Genomic DNA, 22095 nt, shown 5'->3' with positions numbered 1-22095 from the left:
CCTGCCCAGGCGCACATGTAAGAGTTCAAGGTCATCAAAAATCGACTTTTCCCAACTTGAAATTTTTAACTCACTTCACTCTTCAGGGATCTCCCTTGAAGTAATCAATTAACTGGGTCCAGCACATAGTCAGGTTTCCTTCATATCAAAATAACCTGAACCTTAGAATCATGCAGGGATGTGCAAGAACATTTCGAATGCCCCTGAAGCTTGGCAAAATGCAGATAAAATCGAGGCAAATATAATATGATTACTCATATCTATGATGACTGCAGAATCTGATCTGCATCTATTAATGAGTAACCTATTCGTCTCTCGGAAATCTCCAAGAAAGCGGAGCCGCGTCGGGATTAACGTTTCGGGCTCGCGCTCTCGGACTTACTCTGCAGCGATAATCTCAGGCACCCAGAAAAAAGAAAACATTTAAAGACTGAAAGAAGAAAAAAAAGTATCCTTCTTCAAATTCACCTAAACCTTGAAATTCACTACCCTCAACACCATGTTGAAATCCTTACTCTCACTCGCCACTGGTCGCGCACCCGACTATATTTTCCCCCAAGTGGATCCCAAGCAAGATGGACCTGAATGTCTGCAAGACTGCGCAGACTGCACCATCCAATTCCCCGACAAAGTGAAAGTCGATACCATACGTCCTCTGTATGGCCACATCAAGGAATTCCACTCCCATGTCCTCGTGGCAACAGGACGCACCGACTGGAAAGAGAAAGTCGAGAACGAGGCCGGTTCTTTAATGGAAGCTCTAGACCAGTCGAGTTCAAAACGCGGTGTATGTATCTCAACGGAATTCTCCACTCCCAAGGTCCCTTATCACTCGCAGTACTAATTGAATTCTATAGCGCTTCATGGTCTCTGCTTCAAATCTACAGTCACCAAACCATTCAGGCTCGGAGGAGTACGATAAACCTACAACAGTACTCATTCTCCCATCATTTACATTCGTGGACTCTGTTACCCAGACCAATGTACCGGAGCTTATCAACCAATTTCTCGATAATCCAGACGAGAAAAATGACGCCCTCTCCTCAGGGATCACTTCTCGTCCATGCGAACTAGACTACGTGATCCTATTATGTTCACACCGTCGCCGTGACGCCCGATGTGGAATTACCGCCCCACTGATCAAGCGGGAGTTGGAGCGCCATCTGCGACCTCTTGGGCTAGATCGCGACGCAGATGATACCCGACCTGGTGGAGCGGGGATCTTTTTCGTGTCACATGTGGGTGGACATAAGTTCTCGGCGAATGTGCTTATTTACCGGAAGAAGGAACAGCAGATGATCTGGTTGGCGAGAATACGACCGGAACATTGTGAGGGGTTGGTGAAGTATACACTTCTTCAGGGGAAGGTGGTCAATCCGGATACCCAGTTACGTGGAGGGTTTGATCGTGAGCGAGGATTGACGAGTTGGTAAGGAGATTGGAGGGCTTCATATTTCTTAATTCATATTGCATTTATTAGCTTCGAAGTTTCTATTTTGATAGTACCTATGTAGTAAGAATCAGGTCTTTTTGGTAAGAGTTGGTTGGGCGCTACCTAATATATTGATAAGTTCTTTCAAGCACTCGAGGTTGAAATATCTTGATATTCAAGAGCGTACTGCATATAGACTAAACATTGAAAGAAATTCAAGGTTTTAAAATACACTTCGTCCATAATGATCTTTTATCGACATATTTCCCACCAGTGCTTGATTAAACCGTGATGACTCTAGTGATGCCATCATGATTGATTGCCACACATAAAAATAACTGTTTGTGCCTGCCAGTGGTGGTTAGTACTACTAGTAACTGGTAAGTGTATCAGGCCAAATCACATATACTATGACCTGTAATTGCCTGATTTCTGAGGATCAAATTGATCTGTAATTTACCCCTAACATTTGAACATGATAAAATGGAATGGTCAACATTTTTGAATGAATCTGAGTATCACTTTGACGCTCAAATGGATCTAATTGTATATTTTATCGCTCTAACCAGTAGTGATCTATGTATACAATGATAGGAAGCTGGAGAATATCCAATAATCTCATGAGACAATTCAGGATTCGTTCACCAGCACGTAACGGAAGCGAGCTTTGCCCGCGTCCATATCTTGGATTGCCTGGTTGGCCTCCTTCATCGGCCGCTCCTCAATCCAAGGCTTCACCTTTTTTGCAGCCGCAAGATCAAGCATCTCACGAATCTCATCGGGACTGCCGATCAATGATCCGCCCAGCTTGATGCCCTTCATGAGGAGAGAAAAGGCAGGGATAGTGAGACTGCCATCTTCGGGGGCTCCGAGCTGAACGAAGGTACCGCGGAACCGAAGCAACTGGCTGTAGCCGACAATGGGCATTTTCGATGAGGAGACCGTTGAAATAATCAGATCAAGCGACTGTGCGTTTTGCTGAACCCAATCAGGATCCTCATCAGTGGCAATGTAGGCATCGGCTCCAAGCTTCAGCGCATCCTCTCTCTTGTCTCCCCTGCGAGAAATCGCGACAACACGGTCTGCCCCAAGAGCTTTAGCGAACAAAATACCGAAGTGACCCAAGCCACCCACGCCGACAATTCCAACCTTCTTGCCTGGCCCGCAGCCGTTTTGTCGCAGAGGCGAATATGTTGTGATTCCACCACAAAGCATAGGTGCAGCCTCGGCGGAGGGGATGGCGTCGGGAATTTTCACGACGAAGTGGGATGGGCTGCGGTTGTAGAGAGAGTACCCTCCATATGACTTGCCGCCATTGGAATAGGTTCCGTTATAAGTACCAACCATTCGGTTGCAGAATTGCTCAAGGCCGGTGGCACAAGCCTCACAGTCACCATCCTGGTTCAGACAAGCACCGCTTTGCGCGCCGACACCCACGCGGTCACCGACCTTGATGTTGCCCTCGGCCTTGGAGCCAACCCGAACAGCAACACCCACGACTTCGTGTCCCACGCAGCAGGGGTAATCAGATGCGCCCTATTTTTATATGATTAGCCGTTGAGGCCCTCACATTGAATTTATACTATTTCCTCCCGCCAAGATCATGGTTGTACTCACCCATCCGCTGCGCAGGGTATGCATATCAGAACCACAAATTCCACAATGGGTAACTCGCATATCGACGTCGGTCTCCTCCCAAGGCTTAGGGTCAAATGTTTGCCAAACCATGTTGCCAAGGGCAGCCTCCTTGTTCAGGCCCATCCAGCCTTCGAATTGGTAATCGGTGGATCCCATTTTGCGCAAATTGCAATAACCTTGGAACTTGTTGTTTGTTGGATTAGTGAAACTTGAACTTGAAGTTCCCAGGGTCCTCAACAAGGGCTTTATATGAAGAGCTGCTTCAAGTTGTCCAAATTATCAATCATCGCCATCAAATTCTGGATATATTCTTTGCGGTTCTCCGTGGTTATTACCAGGCAGAGTTGGTTCATGGTTCAAGATGGACCCGCTTTTTCCAACGTTCCGAGTCATCGCGGGCGTAATCTATTATGTCCGTGAAGAAATACAGTAGTTTGCTGTTCTCTCCCAAGTCTTTTGGCTTTAGAGTGATGAGTCAGGTCCACTTGTGCCACGTGCAACTTCTTATGATGACCGGGGAGGAAGTATGGTTCGGAGTTAATGAGTGGAGTACGTGGAGTTCTGCAGACTCCAGGGCTCTTGCTGACTCTTGCTGACAGTGATTGGAACCAATCATCGGTGGCGGATCCCTGTACATCCTGTATATCGATCTATGGAACGCACTCTCTCCCGAGACAGATACCGAAGGGAAATGATCCGCTAAATCCGAGTTTTGTCCTCTCAGCGGAACTTTTCCGGGATTTTTATGACCCGCGAATAGCGAAGCTGACAGGGAGATAGACAAGATTACCTCGGCTTTCACTATGAATATCCTACTTATACTTTGCCAGCCGGAGTTATGGGAAACACCTTACACCTATGTAGTTCAAAATGGAGAGCTGATCAGTGAGCAAAAGCGGCGAGAGGGTGAGCACTAATGCGGAAAGAGCAACCAAAATCCACCTGGACATCGATCTTTTGGGTTCTCATATCGAATCAAGGACAAATTGCTCAATACCTGAAATAGTATGATCGGAAGTACGACATAAGCCTCCAGCTTCTGAGCAAACCATTTTTCGCAGAGAAATTTGGATCAGGAAACCGTTAGACGTTCAAATGCAGCCCGGTAATATACCGCCATGATGAGTGCTTGTATAACTCAAATGAAGCGTGAGTACTAACACTTGCGATATCTTGAGTGCCAGCGTTGAGCTGTGACTGATCTACTTGACATATATGACATCCACTTATCGAGGGGTTTCCTGAATCATCTAGAAACATGAACCCCCACTCTCCAACTTGAAAGCTTGGAACTTGTCATACCCGCAACTCAATCACAATCTTGACTGCTAAGAGCCTAAGATTATTGAAAATCTGTAAATCTCTTCTTCTTGGTGGCCTTGTGTGTAAGTATTCCTCTCAGTTTGATAAAATGCAAGTTACTTGAATATATAGAACTTGAGATATTCTTCGAAAAGTCTGGTCTGAGCTGAGCCTCGTGTGACACATGCACATTTGGGGACACTGACCTGACTACTTATCACCACATCACCATTTCATCATTCCACCAATTTCATCACCCATCACCCATCACAAAATGCCCATTCTCTTCCAATCCTACCGCCACCATGCCCTTTTCGTGGTTCCAGCAGGGTTCTATGCGCCGCTTCACCGCGCCCAACTCCATTATCAGCCTTGCCGAGCCCATACCAACCAGCTGGATCGTTTCCGAGGTCACGAAAGAAGATGATTTTCAACTATCAGAAGAAGATTTCAGCCCTGACGCAGAGTCCTTCGCAAGTGTGAAATCAAAGTGTACCAACAGCCAGACTACCACAACGGCCATCATGCGCATGAGATTCAAGTTCAGTGTTCAAATAAGGAACTTGTAAGTGGATGCGACTCGAGCCTCGCAGGCCTCGCAAGCAAAATCAGAGGAATTAAAGGCCTACATGATACTGCGTGACAACCCTGACGCATCAGAAATCACACCAAGACTATTGGCATATGAGGAAACAACTCAGTCTGTGGATGACCCGGTACCCGGCGGGTTTATGACCTTTATTGTGTGGTCTATTGTACCAGGTATCCGACTTGACAGTCCTAGTGTCTTCTGGGCAATGGATAGTGCTGAATGAAATTTAATTCGTCATGCCTTTATAGATACGTTGAGGTATGTTATTACTTTCCTTATACTATAAATGATATAATAATCTGAATTTAGTACGATCCTCTGAGTTGGGTTCTGGCCAGTGATCTCGGGAATGGACAATCTTGTCTGGGATAAGAGAGAAAGAACGCTCTTCTGGATAGGATCTAGAGATTGGGAGAAAGTTTCTGTGCGGGAGTGGAACAACAAACAAAAATGGAATAATTTTTGGCTCGCAAGATTCAAAGTGGTGAAAGAGATTCAAAATGGTGAAAATGCCTTGTGAATGTGACTCGGACTGGAGTAGTCCAAGATGGAACGGGAACATCGAAGGATGGACATACTAGTACATTATCTGATTTGTAGAAGAGTGATGTTTTCCTCCCCTGTAAATAGTACTTCTTGCCATTCAATGTTGCTTCAATGCTGGAGAGCTGGCTACTACATTCTAGTACCGTAGTAGCTACCCAGGTAGGTACCTATGAACCTTCAGGTCTCATTGACATACTCACTGCACATGTGATATCTGGTAATATATGTGGTTATCTACTTTCTATTTTTTTATCATCTCAGTATCTAAAAGGGTAACCAGTGCTTTTCATAGATCGGCGCTCGGGCCGCGGGACACGCGACGTCACCGCGTTTTAATTGCCTTCGCGTCTCATTCTCCGCGTTCGACACTTCGATAAAACACAAATATGACCGATCACAACCAGTCTCGAGCAGATATTGCTGCACAAGCTGTCGCTGTGCGAGCAGATTTGAAAACATGGGAAAAGGAGTTTATGACTACTCGTGGCAAAAAGCCAAGTCGAGAGGATATCAAGGAGAGGCCGGATATTGGTACGTTGAAGCTTGCTCGCGTGATGCGTCTAAAACAAAACGCAAACATCCTCGCAATTTTATGCAACTTAATGCGATTCAGGATTTGATCTAATGTCTGTTTTAGCCACGAAATACAAGGAGTATGGCCAGCTTAAGAACCTAGAGGCTGTTCTCACTCGGCGCGAAAATCGTCAACACCATGCGACGGAATCCCCATCCAAAAAGCGAAAACATGGCTCTCCGACTGGCCCATCCTACAAAGATAACAGTGCCATTACGCCTCGAAAATCAGCAAAGGGCCTCTTTGCAACCCCATCTAACATTCGCACCAAGAATCACCCCTCGCAACTCGATCCCTACGACTCACCCTCCACTTTCCGACGATTGTTCAGTCCTAGTAGCCATGTACATGGTCTATCAGCACCCTCACCCCTTAAAGCCGCCATTGGACCGACCCCACAACGCGATGGAAAGGCTCTCGGACTATTTGACATGCTGTCCGAGTCTGGCGGCAGTAGCAAGGCCACTCCGTCAGTGAAAAGACAGAAGGACGTGCTAGGAGCAGGGTTCCAAACACCATCCAAACCCAAGCACTTTGAACCTATCGCCGAAGAACCCGAAGAAGAAATAGAATCACTACGACTATCACGAACCCCCGCATCTTCAACGAAGCAATTCTACCTCGCCAATCTCTTTGCAACGCCCACAACAATGCGCTATGCGGCCATGGTGGAAGCAGAAGACAATAATACCAAAGAAAACGAAATGCATGCACCAGAAGCTTCAGTATCCCGACACTCAAATCCATCCGAGACACCGTCTTTCCTCCGTCGCTCAAATAGCAACCGCTTCCCAGCATCAAGCACAGATAACAATGGACTGAGCCCCATCGCATCACGAAAACCACTTCAATTCGCAGGACGAGGACTATCACATTTAGTACAAGGTCTCCGCGATATGGAAGAAGAGCGTCTAGAAGATGAATGGGATATCCTCCGAGAGATCGAAGAAGAGCAGGAAGCAATGAACTTTCAAGTTCCGGAAAGCCAACCAGCTGAGAACGAGCGCCCATATAAGAAGAAGGGCCAAAAGCGAACTACCAGACGGGCTAACATGCGACCTGTTATCTCCAAACCTAAGCCGAAGGTCCAGGAACCTGAACCGGTTCCATCTGACGAGGAGTTCGAGGATGAAGTGGCTGCGGTTCCGGAGACACAAGTTCAGGAAGTTCCTTCAGACATTGAGAATGCTTATGGAGATGCCGGTGAGGATGTTGCCTCTCTACATTCTATCTTCGAAGCAGGATCCGATTTTGAAGGCGATACAGAAGTTGATGATTCCGATGATGATCCTGAATATGGCGAAAAGGCGAAGCCGGTGTCTCGACCTAAGAGTTTCTCTGAGCGAATTAGAGAGGCTGTCTCAATGTCTCAACCGACTGCTATGGAACCTCCTGCGAAGCCTGCGCAAAACAAAGAACCCGAGAAAGAAGAGAAACAGCCCAGAGTTCGTAAGCTTAACCCTCAAGCTCATGCGAATTACCGATCTTTGAAGATTGGTAACAGAGGATCTCGAGGTCGTGGTGGACGCTTTCGCAGGCGATAGAGGATTCGAGGAATTGGTTTATTCTTCATGATGTTTAACGATTGCATTAAAACAAAGCATAGATACCTAGGTTTCATAATACTCAGTCATCATTATCGACCTGTCCCGTCTTTAGAATGGCCATCCCAGCTACAATACTCTTAGTAGTACTTAAGTGTTCAGTATTCCAAGGTTGTTTAAGTTTGGACATTAATTCATCAGTATCCATTGATCTAGTGTATACGTCTAACTCTTTTAGTCTGGGATATATCGATCAATAAAATGTCGCGGCGGTCTAGAATGATGATAAGGCCGAGAACGCGGGCGTCGATCTCTTGACGTGGATCCTGGCTCTGGTCTCGAGATTCGATCAAACAAAGTTCTCTCGCGTCCTTCCGCAATCGGAGATGCACTTCGAGCTCGAGGCCCAGACTGAGCATGAGCAGGAAGACAATCCCTGCGACCAGAACTTTGCGCACGCCCGTAATCAGAGTGCTGTGTCTGTCTCGGGTACTGTACATGGCGATCCCAGTCCTGCAAGGAAACATATGGACTTCTCAGCCACGCAAGCAACTCATGGAGAAACAGACGAGCATTATCACGTCCGATAAAGTCCCTCAGAAGCTCCTCCGCTTGCCCCGCACTGCCTCTAATATCGACAGTGCGCAAAATGGCAATAACATACTCGAGCAGAAACTCGGCATTATTCGCCCGACGTTCTTCCAGTCGCTGGTTTCCCGGGCGAGGTACTCGATCCCGATCCCGCGCTTCGTCCGCCTCTGTCTCCGGATTCAAGAAGGTGAAAACCTGCAGTTCTCGACGAATCCATTTGCGCGCACGAGAAACAAGTGCTTCATCTCGGCTGAAGTCTGCTGCTGTCACCTCACTGTATTGCGACAACCGATTCGATCCAACGTGAAGGGAGTATAGTTGGTTGCGATAGACGTTGCGTCGCACAGCGAGAGGATCATTGGGCGACGTTTGGTCGCGCACACAGGGGCGTGGATATCTAGCTCTGCCTCGTCTGGCCCCATATCCGCGACTCAAGGGAGGGCCTCGGGATGGTGGTCCGGGTCGATCTTGATCTTTGGGTGGCACATTGTATGTTTTGGGACCTAGAGGTGCTTTGAGGTCATATTGCACAGCTGTGAGCTGGGTTTTACCTATGGAACAGTTAGTCAGATTCACATCAAATTCACGCAGAGAAACTAAGTCACACATACATAAAGGACAGTTGGGCTGCTGTTCCAGCCAGCTAATCAAGCATAAGAAATCAAAGTTGGTATGGTTGCATGGCTTCGCTATGCTTGGCTCGGTGATGGATTCCAGACAGATAACACAGGGGTCACTATCGGTCTCTTCCCTAGCTACCTCCTGTAGGGTTCTTTGTAATATCTCCTGTTGTAGATGCCCATTTTCTGCCATGAAGGAGAAGCAGCAGTCTAACATGAAGTAAGTCGAATGAAGCTGGGGGGATGAGATAGATAAGCCCACCGCCCTCCACCACGCGCCGGCAGAAAAAAGGGAGTCACTCGCGCCTTCCTATGAGTGCAGTCAACTCACTGCCCAGTACTATCACTTTACCCCAGGAAAACCTCTGACCTTGGGAAAGTGCTTTTCCCTGAACAGAATATCTCGGGACACGAGAGATGTACTAACTGAACCAGACTTTACTCCTCCGGAATCAGCTCCAAATGCGTTCCGCCAAAGCTGTTGTCTCCGAGAAGCTAACTCGACACGGAAAACTAGCCCAAAAGATGTCGTACGGTACTTCCGCAGGGGCTCAGCACACATTGACAGGGTTGAAGCGGTGGTCGGTCGCTAATAGGGAGCTTCCCGGTAAGGGACCACTTTGGGACTGATGGACCGAGTATGGAATCATCTGAGCTAACACCTCCCATTACAGCTATCTCGCAAGTTAAGGCCATACATGTTTATGATTTCGATAATACATGTGAGTTGGTGAACTCGGTTACAAAAGGGTTCTGTTTACTGATGTCCGACTACCCCAGTATTTCAAAGTCCCCTCCCCAACCCTCAAATCTGGCATGGAAGTACTATTGGACACCTGCAATCGGAAACACACTTCGCCAATGGCGGTTGGTGGCATGATCCAAATATCCTTTCGGCTACGGGCCAGGGAATGGAAAAGGAAGAACCACGCGCTTGGCAGGGATGGTGGAATGAAAATATCGTGAGCCTACTAGGTATCAATGGAACCAAAGGACGCGCTTTACTAATCAAGACCAGATGCGACTGGTGAGACTCAGCATGGAGCAAAAGGATGCTGTGACGGTTCTCCTCACAGGCCGCAATGAAGCAGGCTTTGCCGATGTCGTCAAGCGCATGGTGGCCAGCCAGAAGCTGGAGTTCGATATGATTTGTCTTAAGCCCGATGTTGGACCTAATGGGCACCGGTTTCCCTCAACCGGCGTATTCAAACACACATTCCTCGAGGACCTGATCTTCACTTATGGCGAGGCCGAAGAAATTCGGGTGTACGAGGACCGACCAAAGCAGTAAGTTTGCTGCTGTGTTACCGGGGTTTGTTTTATTTTTTGCTAATTCGTTTGCAGTGTCAAAGGATTCCGTGATTATTTGGACAACATGAACAGGTCACTGCATGCATCTGCCGATACCCGGAAACCCATTACGGCCGAGGTCATCCAGGTATCCGAGGAATCAACCTACCTTGACCCAGTAACTGAAGTGTCCGAAGTGCAGCGCATGATCAATTCGCACAATGGTACCATGCAGAACCCATCTGTGGGGAAGTACAAGGGCTTTCATCGATACATGCGTATCAAGCGTACAGTCATTTACACTGGATATTTAATTTCTCAAGACGACTCCCAGCGCATACTTGAAGAAGTTCTTGCCCCAATTTTACCTAATGGGCTTTCTGAAGACGTCAAGTTAATGGCTAACAATGTCCTGATAACCCCCCGTCCGGCTCCAAATTCGGTCTTGAATCAAGTCGGTGGCCTTGGGAAGAAACTAAAATGGCAGGTTACTGGAACGGCGGTCTCCGAAAATAGGATCTTCGCTGCCCGTGTCACACCAGTCCCGTCAACAGAGCAGATCTACTCTGAGAACCCTGTGCCTCTGATTGTTCTAGCCATTCGTAAAGGAGCTCGTCCTGTTGAAGCGTCCAGAATCACCAACTGGGAGCCTGCTACACCAAGTCAAACATTAACATTTGATACTGTTGTTGGAGAGAAGGTAGTTCTGCGCGTTGAAGATGATGACAGGGCCGGTGGTCCTCCATCTGCTCCTAAGAATTTCAAGAAGCGTTACCATCAATATTATGAAGATGATGCCCCCAACCCCAAAATCGCCGCCCATGGTGGCAATTATGAGAACCAAGATCACAGCTTTCACCCATACCCACAGCGATCTTCGGGGGATTACCGGGGTCACAATGAGGAGAACGGCAACCAACGTGGTGCTTACCGGGGTAGAGGACGTGGTCGGGGACGTGGGCAATTCCGTGGCCGAGGTCGTGGTCGTGGTCGCGGAGGTCGTGATCGAGAAGGTGGTTCAAATCCTTACTACAAGTCACTGGATGACTACGGCAATAACCCGTATGAAGGATCGCATGAGAACAAGGGAGGCCACGGTGGTGGTGGATTTCAAATGGATTACTGAAGTCACGGTGTATGACTATCCTACTGTTGAGTGATGGTATTACTTCACTGATCTCTCCTATTGGCGTTTATGAAGTTTCCACGTTGTTCCGTGCATGGGTGACGCATATTGGAGTCAATTACAGTCATTAGTATCAGATGCCCAGGCGATGAGGCTCATCTCAGCAACGATGATGAATTATTACTATCACCATTTCCATATTCTCCCATACTCATGCTCACTACCTAGTTCACATACCAAACAATATCTCGGTACAATTTCACCTCCATCTAGACATCGATGATTTATCCGGTCTACACAATCTAGATCTTGAATGGTCTAGGTTGAAACTTGAAAGGGCATTGGATAAACAGAGAAAACTTCGAATCATACAAATCTCATTAATTGACTCATAGTCTAACATTTTGGGTATAGCATTAACACATCACCAGTTTTTTCAAATGTCATGACGAGCAAACTTGCTAGCCAACCGAATCTTCCGACCTCTAAAGAACAGAATGAAAGGAAACGGCATAAACACAATCGTCAGACATCCTAGCAAGGTACAAGCCCACCCAATCCCCAAATTATGAAACATTGCAGTGGCAAACAAGGGAAACCCAGCCCCAAACGACGAGCGCAAGAAATCATTCCCAGCGAGCACACTCGCCGCGTACCGGGGATAGGCATGCGCAAGGTAACAAAAGATAGAGTTGAAAATCAAGCAACCACCCACAGCGAACAGCATGGATGCAATAATCGGGACAATCCAATGCACACTGGCGAAGTTACCAGTCCAACCAAACCAGAAAAGAGAAATCGGTAGTGCAAAGGCACCAACACAGGCAGGTGGCATCTGCCACTCTGGAGCGAGATTCCCATTCTCATCAAAATACTTAGACTGGTACTTATATTTCCAGTAGAAGTAGCCTGGGATAACAAGGCAGCAGGTTGAAATCAAGATACCAAGGAACGCAAGTCCACCTTCACCGGGATTGAATCCATGAAGCTCTTCAAAGATGATAGGAAATGCCTCAAACCAGATATAAAGGATTCCATAGATCAAGGCAATATAAAGATTCAGAAGCAGGACAATCGGTTCAGCGAAGCAAAGTTGAAACGGACGAATCAGAGCCTCAAACACCAAATCCACAGACTGAATCTCCTTAATCTCGATTTCAGATTCAGCCATGTATGCCGAGTTGCCTGTAATCCTCCTGACTCGACGCGCTCTTCGCGCAAGGATATTAGGCGCGAATGTCTCGGGTAGACCAAAGAATAGTAGAACAAAGGCAAAGGCCGAAACCCAAAGTAATTGCCAAATAGTCCATGTCCATCCCTTTGCCGAGAATGCGAACCCACCTAGCATGGGTCCTAGCACGGGTGCGGAGATAGCGAACATACCCCAGATACCGATCATGTAGTCTCGGATTCTGGGACTCCAGATATCGCCCATTGAGGCGGCACCAGTGGCTAGAGCGGGCGAACCGATGAATCCGGTTAAAAAGCGGAAGGCGAGAAGCATGCCGAAGTTTTTGGCGTAGATGATGCCGAAATTGAAGAAGACGAAGACGAATAGAGTTAGGACGTATGTTGGGCTTCGACCTATCATTGGGATTTCGGATAATGGTGCCCAGATCATTGGTCCTATAAGGGTATTAGTATGCGATGCAAACGTGCAATTTCAGGTTCTGGGTTAATGTACCAAGTCCGTAGCCTGCGACGAATAGTGTCAGGCCAAGTGTACCGGCAACACTGCTTACACCGAATTGTTCTTCGACGCCAGGAATACCGGGTGAATAAATTGAAGAGCCGATGTAAATGGCGAAAGTCAGGAACCAGATTAAGGTGCTAACGAAGAACTTCTTCTTCGTGCTCCAGTTTTGGGGATTCTATACATCATTAGTACGAGCTATTGCTATAGTAGATCCCTGATTTATTCACAACTCACCTCTGGATCATCCGGTCCTCGCCAACTAATCACAATAGATTGAACTGGAGCACCGATTGTGGAAGCTGATGACATCCGTCGGCTCCGAGTCGATACTTGGGACATGACGGTATAGATCCCGCAGGCTTCCAGATCATCAGGGTTCTCATTTTGGGTATCCGCTATGGAAGTAGCCTCTTCTTTCTGCGTTTCGGTCTTGAGATACTCGACCCAAATGGATGAGTCTTGTTCTTCTGGGTATTGCATCCATTGATAGCGGGTGGCTAAGCGGACAAGCTTGCCAAAGGCAGTGTCTCGTAGAGTCTCCATGAGATCTCGAGAGTATAGTCCTGTTGAGCAGGATGCAGATCCGAGTAAAGGCGACAAGTTCAAGTGCTTAAATGTGGTATCTCTTCAGCTGGATGGCTGATCGGTAGATTAAGATGTAAAATTGAGGGTTACAATTAGTTTTTTGTAGTACCAGAGAAATCCATTCATCTTAAATGTTGATTCATACTATCAATGTCGGATTTAGATACATCCGTTAGTAGGCTTAAGTGCAATGACTGATGCAGTCCGTAAAGCCGTATACCCGGATATGGTGGCAATTGCTTATTTTGCGTCCGAAAGATTAGAAGCAGGTTAATAATGGGTAAAACTGGGGCAAGATACCAAATAGACTGTGGAAATTACACTATTCTAACTACCCATCCACATTTTGATGGATCTAGAAGGTTGTGGCCAGAACCATGACGTCAAGACATGTTCTTCCGACGGATGTGAGATTTGATCAGATCTCATGCATATGTGCATAGTAAGCTCATATGCAAGACAAAAAACAAAATACATAGTACTATGATGTATAAGAATGAAAAAGTGGAGAAATTCAAGTTGTTTTCAAAAATTTATCATTGTTACTTTAACTATCGAATCCGAGCTAAATATTCGACTCCCTAATAGGACAAGCAAATGCGATGAAAGAATTGGTGATCAGAATAAAGTCAAATTTGCGACGAGAGAACAATTGTCGGTAAGCCTATAAACAGGTTTTGTACATGCGTAGCATAAGAACGCGAGGAAGATCAAATACAGAGAGATACCAAGAACACCATTGTGGAGCTGTACAGGAAAGTAGATTGCATTCTGTCTATGTCAGAGCCCCCGTATAAGATTAATACGAGAGATAGCAACTTGGAATCTCGCAATATGACAATTTTTAGGCCATAGAGCAAATAGAATGTGAGGATCCTGATCCTCTAGTATGTTCGCGAGATTCAAATTTCCAATTCCCAGTTCCCATGAGACATATCGCCTCAGTCATGTCCCATGACATCCATTCCGTACCGTAGAGATTGAGCCATTGCCGTGAGCTCATAGAGATTAGTCGTTTTCCATTCGTGTCGTGTGTCGGATATAAGGTGTAGTGTCGTTGTCGTATTGTTGAGAGCAAAAGGGTAGCGTAAAACATCAAAGCAAGAAGAGCAAAAAAAAAGTCAAAAGAAAGATCATGTCGTTTAGTCTTCATCAGTCAGTTTCTTAATGAGTCTGATACTGAGAATCATAACGAGAAGACCAATCGTGACCACGACTAAGAGGACGAAGCCGAACCAACCCAGCACCATGGCTGAGGTGCCGACACCGCTCTTGACGCTGCCATTACCCATATCTTGGGCAATGGTGCTTGCTGCGACGGACGCTGTATGTTGCCATAACACCGATACTAGGACGAATATCGAAGAGACGAAGATGAGGGCAAGCGCAGCTTGAGACACAGGACGTGAGGGAAATGGCTTGACCTCGACGGAGTCACCTGTCTCATCTGGTTCTTCGTGCCAGCCAGGGAATGTGGCTAATAAGATGAAACAGAAGAAGGCGAGGATGACGGCCACGATGCTGTGAATTTCATTAGTATCAGGAACGTGATAGATAGAGGGAAGGGAGAACAGATCAGACGTACAGAAGGTATGGGAAAACTACTGCATCCTTGAAAGTCGAGGCAACCCAAATCAGATTAAGTGGATCTTGATCGACAGTAACAACTTCGGCGAGTGCGGTGGCATTGGCATTGCAAATGTATGAACCATGATCAGGTTGAATGCAGATACCAAAGTAGCCAACTCGGACCTCGAAGCTCTGCGCTATTCACAATGTTTGCGATAGCGCTTGTTACACCCGGATCGACTTGAGATAATGCGAAGTTCGGCTTGTAGCTTTCATAGTACATCGATATCAGGAAGATATCGGGAATCTGTGGAGACGATGAAGAGCAACCCGCCAACAAGAGTGCTGAGAGAGAGTTAGTCACATTCCTGAACTCCAAGGTTTTCCATTCCAGGAATGGATGAAAAGACATATTCGAACTTACATAGTAGGATAATAGCGACTGCTATGATGACCATCAACACATGGTGGTACCCGATCATGGGAATGAATCCTGTATTCAAGTAAGCATACATCACAATTGTTATGAGAGTTATTGATTATCACATACGGGCCCATCCGGCTGCGAAATTGACAGGCATTGCGACCAACGATGGCCCGCAATTGGCCTTTCTCTTTCACGTTATTTGTCTCACTCCTCGGTGCTCCGAGAAGGAGTATTTGCGATCGACAAATAGGGTCAAAACCTGCGATCGAGGCAAGCTGCGACGACTTGATTGATTGAAAGATCGTAGATCTCTGGAAGCCGTGGATTAAGTTCGACGTCACGATTGACAGGAATGCGGAGAAAGAATGTGAAGAGAGGTGCGAGGAGAAGATTTGGTACTTGGTTGATGTATCGTGCCCAGTGAAGTGCACGTAAACAATCGAAAGTCGGTCAGGTCTTTGATCCGAATCGCACCTAGATAACGAGATTCAAAATAGGTCAGATATGGAACTTCTTGCACTACCTTTGTGTTTTAACACAGAGGAGTTGTCAAAAGAGAGGAATGTGTAGAAGGAATGGAAGCAGGGGGAGAAAAAGCTCGTAGCTATCCAGGAAAATCCAAGTCAGGCTCAAATTCCACGTCAATTGTCCCTTGGAGGCTGGGGATGGAGACGGGAAGTATGGGAATCTGGGAGGCTGGGCCAACCGTCTTTGTTTACTCTCCCGCTTCCCTGGTAACCAGTTTTGACCGCCTACGTATTTGGGATATTCTGCCAGGGATTGTGGCGCCCATTCACATACACTAGACCTAAAATAGATTAGCGTTGATCAGATCTCAGTGAACTCCACTAAGGCGCCACTCCGATCAATTGATAAGTCGTGGCTTCATCCCCAGCCTCCACACTTTAACCATATTGGATATGTAACTGCGAGGTTACGGAATCTTTTTTGGTGGATACTTACTTAGTACGGAGTATTTCCCCCCCAAATCAGGCAACAGTGAATTCTAATTTGGGGAATTAAGGGATTTTAAAAGAAGAAAAGATAATGCTAATGCTGTTTCATATTGTGGGTACTAAAAATGAAGCGTCCAAAGATAAGATAATGATCAAAAATGACCCCCCATGTACTCCACGCCAAGAGTAATAAGAAAAAGAAAAAAATATGGATACCGTTCCATGAAAATGCTCTCCACAAACTACAAAGTGCTTGTGTCCCGTTCAATACTCCATACCCAATACCTAAAAATGCTTAGTACCCAGAAACTTAGTCGCCTTGCCTTATTCGGCCCCAAACGAAAACCGCTGGAGATTCAGCTTGGTGGTTTGCCCGAAGCTGGTACAGATCTCCTCTTCCGAATCATCGCTATTCGGGACCATGAGATCCTCGCTGCCATGAGGAGTATGAGCAGGTGTAGAAATCGGGGTCTCGTCCGTCTGGGAGTCCGAGGAATTGGAAATGGAATTGGAAATAAAATTGGTTTGGGGACGAGCAGTGGGGAACGTAATGCTCTGAGAACGGTGAAGAGCGTTTTGACCCATACGCTGCAATGGAGTCAGGCGGTTTCGTTGAGGGGTTCTCTGAAAGCCAACTCCCGGGGTGCGAGGAGATGACTGCAATGCAACCGTCTGGCCAGACCGAATCACCGGAATCTTGGTCATAGGGGAGCGAGTTGCAGGGGACTGGGGCTGCGATCCAGAGTTGAACGAGAACTTAGAGTGAATGTCCGAATTCTGTCGGTGGATATGGTAATCAAGTGCCTGGTTGAATTGAGGGTCCTCAGATACGCCACTCTGGGGGTGCGACTGGGGTCTCTTTTGGCATTTCTTCATTCTCAGCCTTGGAGTCCATTGCAGTCATCGTCTGTTCGCCACCGGAGGATGATTCTTCGTGTGCACTCTTTCCCTCATCTTTAGCCGGCTGGCCTTTGATGTCAGAGTCAGGAATTTGCGAAAAGATGTCCTCTGCGATCTCATCTGAGAATACGTCCAGGGTCGACTTTCGTGGTTTCTTGCTTCGAGACACCTTCTGGCCGCTAGGACTAGCTTGGTCTCCACCTGCAAAGAATCGACTCTGCACAGGGGGATGGGGAGGGAGGGAGTCATCCTCAGTTTCAGAGCATAGCCGCTGTCGCTTGGTCGGTTGCAAAGTGGATGAAGCCCGTGTAGTATGAGCCAAGAATGTGTTTCGTTCAACGCTTCGAACCATAGGGCTGAGACTCTGGTCAGAAACAGCCCTCAGTGGAGTAGATCTAGTTGTGTTGGAGCGCAAGGGCGCCGAATTTGGTTGCCAGGAGTTGTTCATATTGCGCTCCAGGAGTCTTTGCTGACTCGGCGAGGGTGTCAAACTGTTTGGGTCCAGCTCCTGCAGAGGCGTGCGCCTCGGTGTAAAGAACGAGTTGATCCGCTTACTGGGCTTCAGTTCGGAAGACGAACCCAAAGTCTGACGACGACTAATGCCCCAGGTGTATCTTCCTGCAGCCCACGGTTTCAAGTCAATGGGCAATTTCGTCATTGGGTCCAAATCCCCGGATGCCACCCCAGCCGCAGTTTCTGGATCCACATCTGGGCCAATAAATGGCATGTCATTGAGGTTGATGCCCTCCTCGGGTGTCGATAAAGTCACAAGTCGTTTAGCTTCTTCACAGAAAACACGTTGGTACAGAAAAGTATGTTCAGCCTGCTTGAAGTTCACAAGGTAATCTGCTGGGACCTTGAATTGGCCATCGAATTGAAGCATCCGCAAAGCTTTCTCTACAGTCCGGTGCTTGCGGATGCTGCGATAAGCCGTTTTGAGCCCCATCTTAGGAATATTAGCCAAATAATCACATCCGCTCAAAATGCACATTCGACGGAAATCAGCATCACTCCAGCCCACAAGGCTCACTTCCCGACAAGCTGTAAAGTCGGCTCTATTGATTTCAATACAATCACCATGCTGATCCAACTTGGACAGCAGACGTTTCGCACCAAACACAAGTAAATCCGAGTCTTCGGATATGATTCCTTGTACAACTCCTTGCTGTTCGAGATACACCATCTGAGGATCGGCTTCGTATGGTGCTACAACATACTGTACATTCATTTTCTTCAACTCCTCAATGAGCTGACGGGCCATGTACGGTGTCACGTCGACGGCTTTCTGGAATTCCTGATAGGCCTCTGTCATTCTTCCTTTGCGTTGAAGGTCCAAGCCCAATGCTTTGCTCTCTTGACGGCGGCGGTGTCGATCAGCCTCGGTGGCTGCTTTGCTCGGAAGGTTGTCGCCATCGAAAACAAGGTAGGGGGTCACTCCGAAGAACAAAAGCATACGAACGCGGTGTAGAACAAAATCAATGTGCCTACTTTTGTCAGTATCAAGGGAATTGTGAGGATTATCGTCTGTTAGAGCTCTTACTTTCTGGTTGGCTTTTCCAGAACCAAATCCACGGAACAAGCAACCGTTCCACGGTGCAACCATCCATAGGCATCTACAGCAAGTGTCTGCCCGGCAAACTTCTTAAGATGACATGGCTTTTGAATGGACTTGAGAAGGCCATGTAATCCTATTCGAGGTTTAGTTTACGTCGAAACATCATTCCCCTTTCATCGAGTCAAGTCACCTTTGATACCCATGGCGGGCACCGGGGTCGAGGCTCAAGCGGGTCCTCGTGTCTATTGGAAGAAGGATAACATGCGGAGTTGAAGAGTGGGAAAGCACAACACGAAAAAAAAGCTGTCCAGTGAGGTAGGAAGAAAGAATCAAGGTCGAGGTCACCAAGTAAATACCGACATGACTGATGGAATGTTTGTTCACGTTTGCTCCCCTCAAGACGCGACGACGCGATTGCAAGGATGGGATAAATTAAGGAAGGCGGTGGTTGTTGTAACATACCGCTTAATTCTGCCAGTCCCAAAAAAAAGTTTATCAAATCTAATCACCGCCGCTATCTGAAGCTGCCCACAGCAACCAAATTTCAGAATAATAAAATGCCTCGCACACTGCAAAAAGTACACAAGCAAATCGCTAAGAAGCGTGGCGCGGTTGACGCCCTTCATGAATTTAGTCGTGATGCCCGACGTCTGCGCCGTGCAGGCTGCCGTGATGACCGATTGATCCGCCACACCTCCGTTGTGCTCAAGGCTCGTCAGCCATACAGTATGTTTCCATCTATAGTCAGGTTGAAGACTTTTAGATTAACCATGATATCAGTGGAGAGACTTCATTACTTTTTTGATTCGATTCAAACTACCGAACAACCATTGACTGACGCTGAATTGGCGGAATTGGTAACAAAGTATGTGCATACGACAGAATGTACGGATGGAATGAAGTTCTAACTGAATATATTCAGGTGTATCAACCGGGACGCTGAGGAGATTGCCGCGCTTGAAAAGGAAAAACGAAAGGGCCGTCCACCTACCCGACGAGAGGAGGCCTTGAAGCAACGAACACAGACGGAAGAGAGAGAATTCAAGACTGGATTTTGGATGCCGGATCTTGGCGATGAGGAAACATTGTTGAAGTTGAAGCATTGGAATGGAGAATGGACTGCCCTCAGCTCGGCCAAATTTGTTCGATTGCTGAATGCTGGAGGGAAGCAGAACTCAAGCTTCCCACCCAAGGGCATGTCATAGCCTTCAACGCTTGGCCCATCATTGTTTTTCAGACTTTAATTCTTCCATTTTTAACCACTCTCACTGGGAGTGATTGGCGCATCATGGGATATGTATGCATTGACGCTTGATTTTGCACGAAAAGTACTAGCTGATACCTATTATGATACACATATATACATCAATTCAGTTCAATTTTTGAAGATCAACTTGAAAATCATTATTTAAACTGCTGCATACTTCACAACTAAAGCTACTAAAGCACTAGAACCAAGAGGATATAAATTTGAGTATATAGGTATAGCATTGCACATAGCAGAGATAAGTCCACCAATAGCTGGAAACTGAGTTGGGCGGAGGCAGAAAAGACCCGGGCTTGGCGTTAACATCATCGCGCTAGCTCCCATATTTTCCTTCTACAGCCTTTCCATTTCTCCCATCACTCAGATTCAATCCATCTACACATTCAAAATGCTTTCACTTCGCGCTTTCTCCCGTTCCATTCCCCGGGTTTCCCGCTCCGTCGCCCGCACCTCCCTGCGCCCGGCCGTTCTCCCTAAGTCTATTGCCCAGCCCTGGAAGCAGGCTTCCAAGCCCATCTACGCCTCCTTCTCTACTTCCAGCGCATTCCGTGAGCCCGCTGCTGAAGGTATGTCAAATCCAGAGGGCATACTCATAATCCGATCTTATCCGGTTTTCCTTGCCATCACACAATTGAGAGGACAGATTGCTAATGTTGTGATTTTCCGTTGTTGACAGGTGACATCGAGCTTCTTGCCAAGCTCGACGAGGAAGTTAAGCATGAGAAGGCCTCCGGCGCTGAGGATGCTAAGGAGCAGAAGACCAGCATTGACTACACCCTGAAGGCTGGCGAGTGGGAGGTTAAGGATATCGCCGGCGAGCAGGAGGTCGTCCTGACCAAGAAGTTTGGCAACGAGAAGTATGTGGCCCCATCAATGGATCCAATTTTTATCAAAAACTTACGATTTATGCTGCCAGGATCCGCGTCACCTTCACCGTCGCTGATATTAACAACCTCTCCGAGGACCCCATGGATGACCTGCACGATGATGCCCTCTCCGACGAGGCCGAGTTCCAGCAGAGCTCCCGCGATATTGAGTCCGAGGATGACATCCTCCCCCCTACCTTCCCTGCCCGCCTGAGCATCGCCATTGAGAAGGCCAACAGCGGCGCTCTCCTTATCCAGGCCGTCATCCAGGATGGTGACCTTCAGGTCGAGGAGATCTCCCACTTCAAGGATGCCGAGATCGCTCACTCCCAGACCGCTGAGAAGGACTGGACTCGCCAGAGCCTCTACGCCGGTCCTCCTGCTGAGAACCTCGACCCCGAGCTCCTTGCCTTCTGGGGCCGCTACCTCGAGGAGCGTGGCATGAACGTTGAGTTCCAGACCATGGTCACCGACTACATTGCTTACAAGGAGCAGAAGGAGTACGTCTCTTGGTTGGAGAACGTTCGCAAGTTCATTGCTGCTTAAGTGATGTTTTTGTCTTCAACATGATTTTCTTTCCCTAGTCCGAGTCCACCATGTAGATCTCATGGGTTGCCGGTCTGCTTTTTTTCACGCCTTCCCTGCGTTGTAATATCCTATGTCTTCTGAACCATGTTTGAGCTAGTAGCTTGCATGGCCAGTACGTGTACCAATAACTACCAATTAAATATAAGAACGATTCTCCGGCACTTTGGTTAGTATGAAAACATGACACTAATAGCATATACAAAGTAACAGATGAAGCTCACACATGCCAGTGAGTGAGACCCCCGAAGTCTTGAGGCTGCCAGTGGTACAAGCACTACAAGTACTAGTACCTAGTAGTGCTGCAGGCGTTCAGATCAATTGACGGCGACATTCAAATGCATACATGGATACTCCAGACACAATCAAATACCCCAGGCGTAGTCTGATACCACGGACGCAATCAAATACTCCAGGCGCAGTCAAATACTCCA

The 22095-nt window shown here is 47.3% G+C and overlaps 11 protein-coding genes across 11 annotated transcripts; 6 read left to right on the top strand and 5 right to left on the bottom strand.

Moving 5' to 3' along the window:
* Positions 1-499: 499 nt before the first annotated feature.
* Positions 500-1433, top strand: N7483_007275 (sucrase/ferredoxin-like domain-containing protein; the record flags this gene model as incomplete). The annotated part of the gene is made up of 2 exons (XM_057090712.1): positions 500-787; positions 858-1433. 2 exons carry the CDS (start codon positions 500-502, stop codon positions 1431-1433), a joined length of 864 nt encoding a protein of 287 aa, XP_056945453.1.
* Positions 1434-2062: 629 nt separating this feature from the next.
* N7483_007274 (NAD(P)-dependent alcohol dehydrogenase) lies at positions 2063-3226 on the bottom strand (the record flags this gene model as incomplete). Its single annotated transcript, XM_057090711.1, has 2 exons — positions 2063-2968; positions 3050-3226. 2 exons carry the CDS (start codon positions 3224-3226, stop codon positions 2063-2065), a joined length of 1083 nt encoding a protein of 360 aa, XP_056945452.1.
* A 1451-nt stretch (positions 3227-4677) lies between these two features.
* Positions 4678-5187, top strand: N7483_007273 (uncharacterized protein; the record flags this gene model as incomplete). Its single annotated transcript, XM_057090710.1, has 2 exons — positions 4678-4918; positions 4943-5187. 2 exons carry the CDS (start codon positions 4678-4680, stop codon positions 5185-5187), a joined length of 486 nt encoding a protein of 161 aa, XP_056945451.1.
* A 709-nt stretch (positions 5188-5896) lies between these two features.
* Positions 5897-7628, top strand: sld2 (the record flags this gene model as incomplete). Its single annotated transcript, XM_057090709.1, has 2 exons — positions 5897-6041; positions 6148-7628. The coding sequence occupies 2 exons, from the start codon at positions 5897-5899 to the stop codon at positions 7626-7628; spliced, it is 1626 nt and encodes a 541-aa protein (XP_056945450.1).
* Positions 7629-7862: 234 nt separating this feature from the next.
* N7483_007271 (RING finger domain protein) lies at positions 7863-9032 on the bottom strand (the record flags this gene model as incomplete). The annotated part of the gene is made up of 2 exons (XM_057090708.1): positions 7863-8770; positions 8831-9032. The coding sequence occupies 2 exons, from the start codon at positions 9030-9032 to the stop codon at positions 7863-7865; spliced, it is 1110 nt and encodes a 369-aa protein (XP_056945449.1).
* Positions 9033-9301: 269 nt separating this feature from the next.
* On the top strand, positions 9302-11255 carry N7483_007270 (rRNA 2'-O-methyltransferase fibrillarin-like protein; the record flags this gene model as incomplete). Its single annotated transcript, XM_057090707.1, has 5 exons — positions 9302-9446; positions 9514-9561; positions 9620-9801; positions 9858-10126; positions 10184-11255. The coding sequence occupies 5 exons, from the start codon at positions 9302-9304 to the stop codon at positions 11253-11255; spliced, it is 1716 nt and encodes a 571-aa protein (XP_056945448.1).
* A 436-nt stretch (positions 11256-11691) lies between these two features.
* N7483_007269 (MFS transporter) lies at positions 11692-13494 on the bottom strand (the record flags this gene model as incomplete). The annotated part of the gene is made up of 3 exons (XM_057090706.1): positions 11692-12881; positions 12940-13126; positions 13186-13494. The coding sequence occupies 3 exons, from the start codon at positions 13492-13494 to the stop codon at positions 11692-11694; spliced, it is 1686 nt and encodes a 561-aa protein (XP_056945447.1).
* Positions 13495-14678: 1184 nt separating this feature from the next.
* On the bottom strand, positions 14679-15620 carry N7483_007268 (Fig1 domain-containing protein; the record flags this gene model as incomplete). The annotated part of the gene is given in 4 exon segments (XM_057090705.1): positions 14679-15057; positions 15122-15297; positions 15311-15450; positions 15530-15620. The coding sequence occupies 4 exon segments, from the start codon at positions 15618-15620 to the stop codon at positions 14679-14681; spliced, it is 786 nt and encodes a 261-aa protein (XP_056945446.1).
* A 1192-nt stretch (positions 15621-16812) lies between these two features.
* Positions 16813-19146, bottom strand: N7483_007267 (putative exonuclease; the record flags this gene model as incomplete). The annotated part of the gene is made up of 4 exons (XM_057090704.1): positions 16813-17292; positions 17339-18872; positions 18929-19076; positions 19134-19146. 4 exons carry the CDS (start codon positions 19144-19146, stop codon positions 16813-16815), a joined length of 2175 nt encoding a protein of 724 aa, XP_056945445.1.
* A 354-nt stretch (positions 19147-19500) lies between these two features.
* On the top strand, positions 19501-20148 carry N7483_007266 (translation machinery-associated protein 16; the record flags this gene model as incomplete). Its single annotated transcript, XM_057090703.1, has 3 exons — positions 19501-19669; positions 19724-19808; positions 19866-20148. 3 exons carry the CDS (start codon positions 19501-19503, stop codon positions 20146-20148), a joined length of 537 nt encoding a protein of 178 aa, XP_056945444.1.
* Positions 20149-20598: 450 nt separating this feature from the next.
* N7483_007265 (MAM33 family protein) lies at positions 20599-21622 on the top strand (the record flags this gene model as incomplete). The annotated part of the gene is made up of 3 exons (XM_057090702.1): positions 20599-20776; positions 20887-21067; positions 21127-21622. 3 exons carry the CDS (start codon positions 20599-20601, stop codon positions 21620-21622), a joined length of 855 nt encoding a protein of 284 aa, XP_056945443.1.
* Between the last annotated feature and the right edge of the window lie 473 nt (positions 21623-22095).

The sequence above is a fragment of the Penicillium malachiteum genome (genome assembly GCF_028827825.1).
Source record: "Penicillium malachiteum strain IBT 17515 chromosome Unknown utg000003l:1.0-4950554.0:1.0-4952489.0, whole genome shotgun sequence".
Taxonomy (NCBI): domain Eukaryota; kingdom Fungi; phylum Ascomycota; class Eurotiomycetes; order Eurotiales; family Aspergillaceae; genus Penicillium; species Penicillium malachiteum.
Note: the sequence above shows the minus strand (reverse complement) of the source record. Positions and strands in the feature narration are given on the sequence as shown.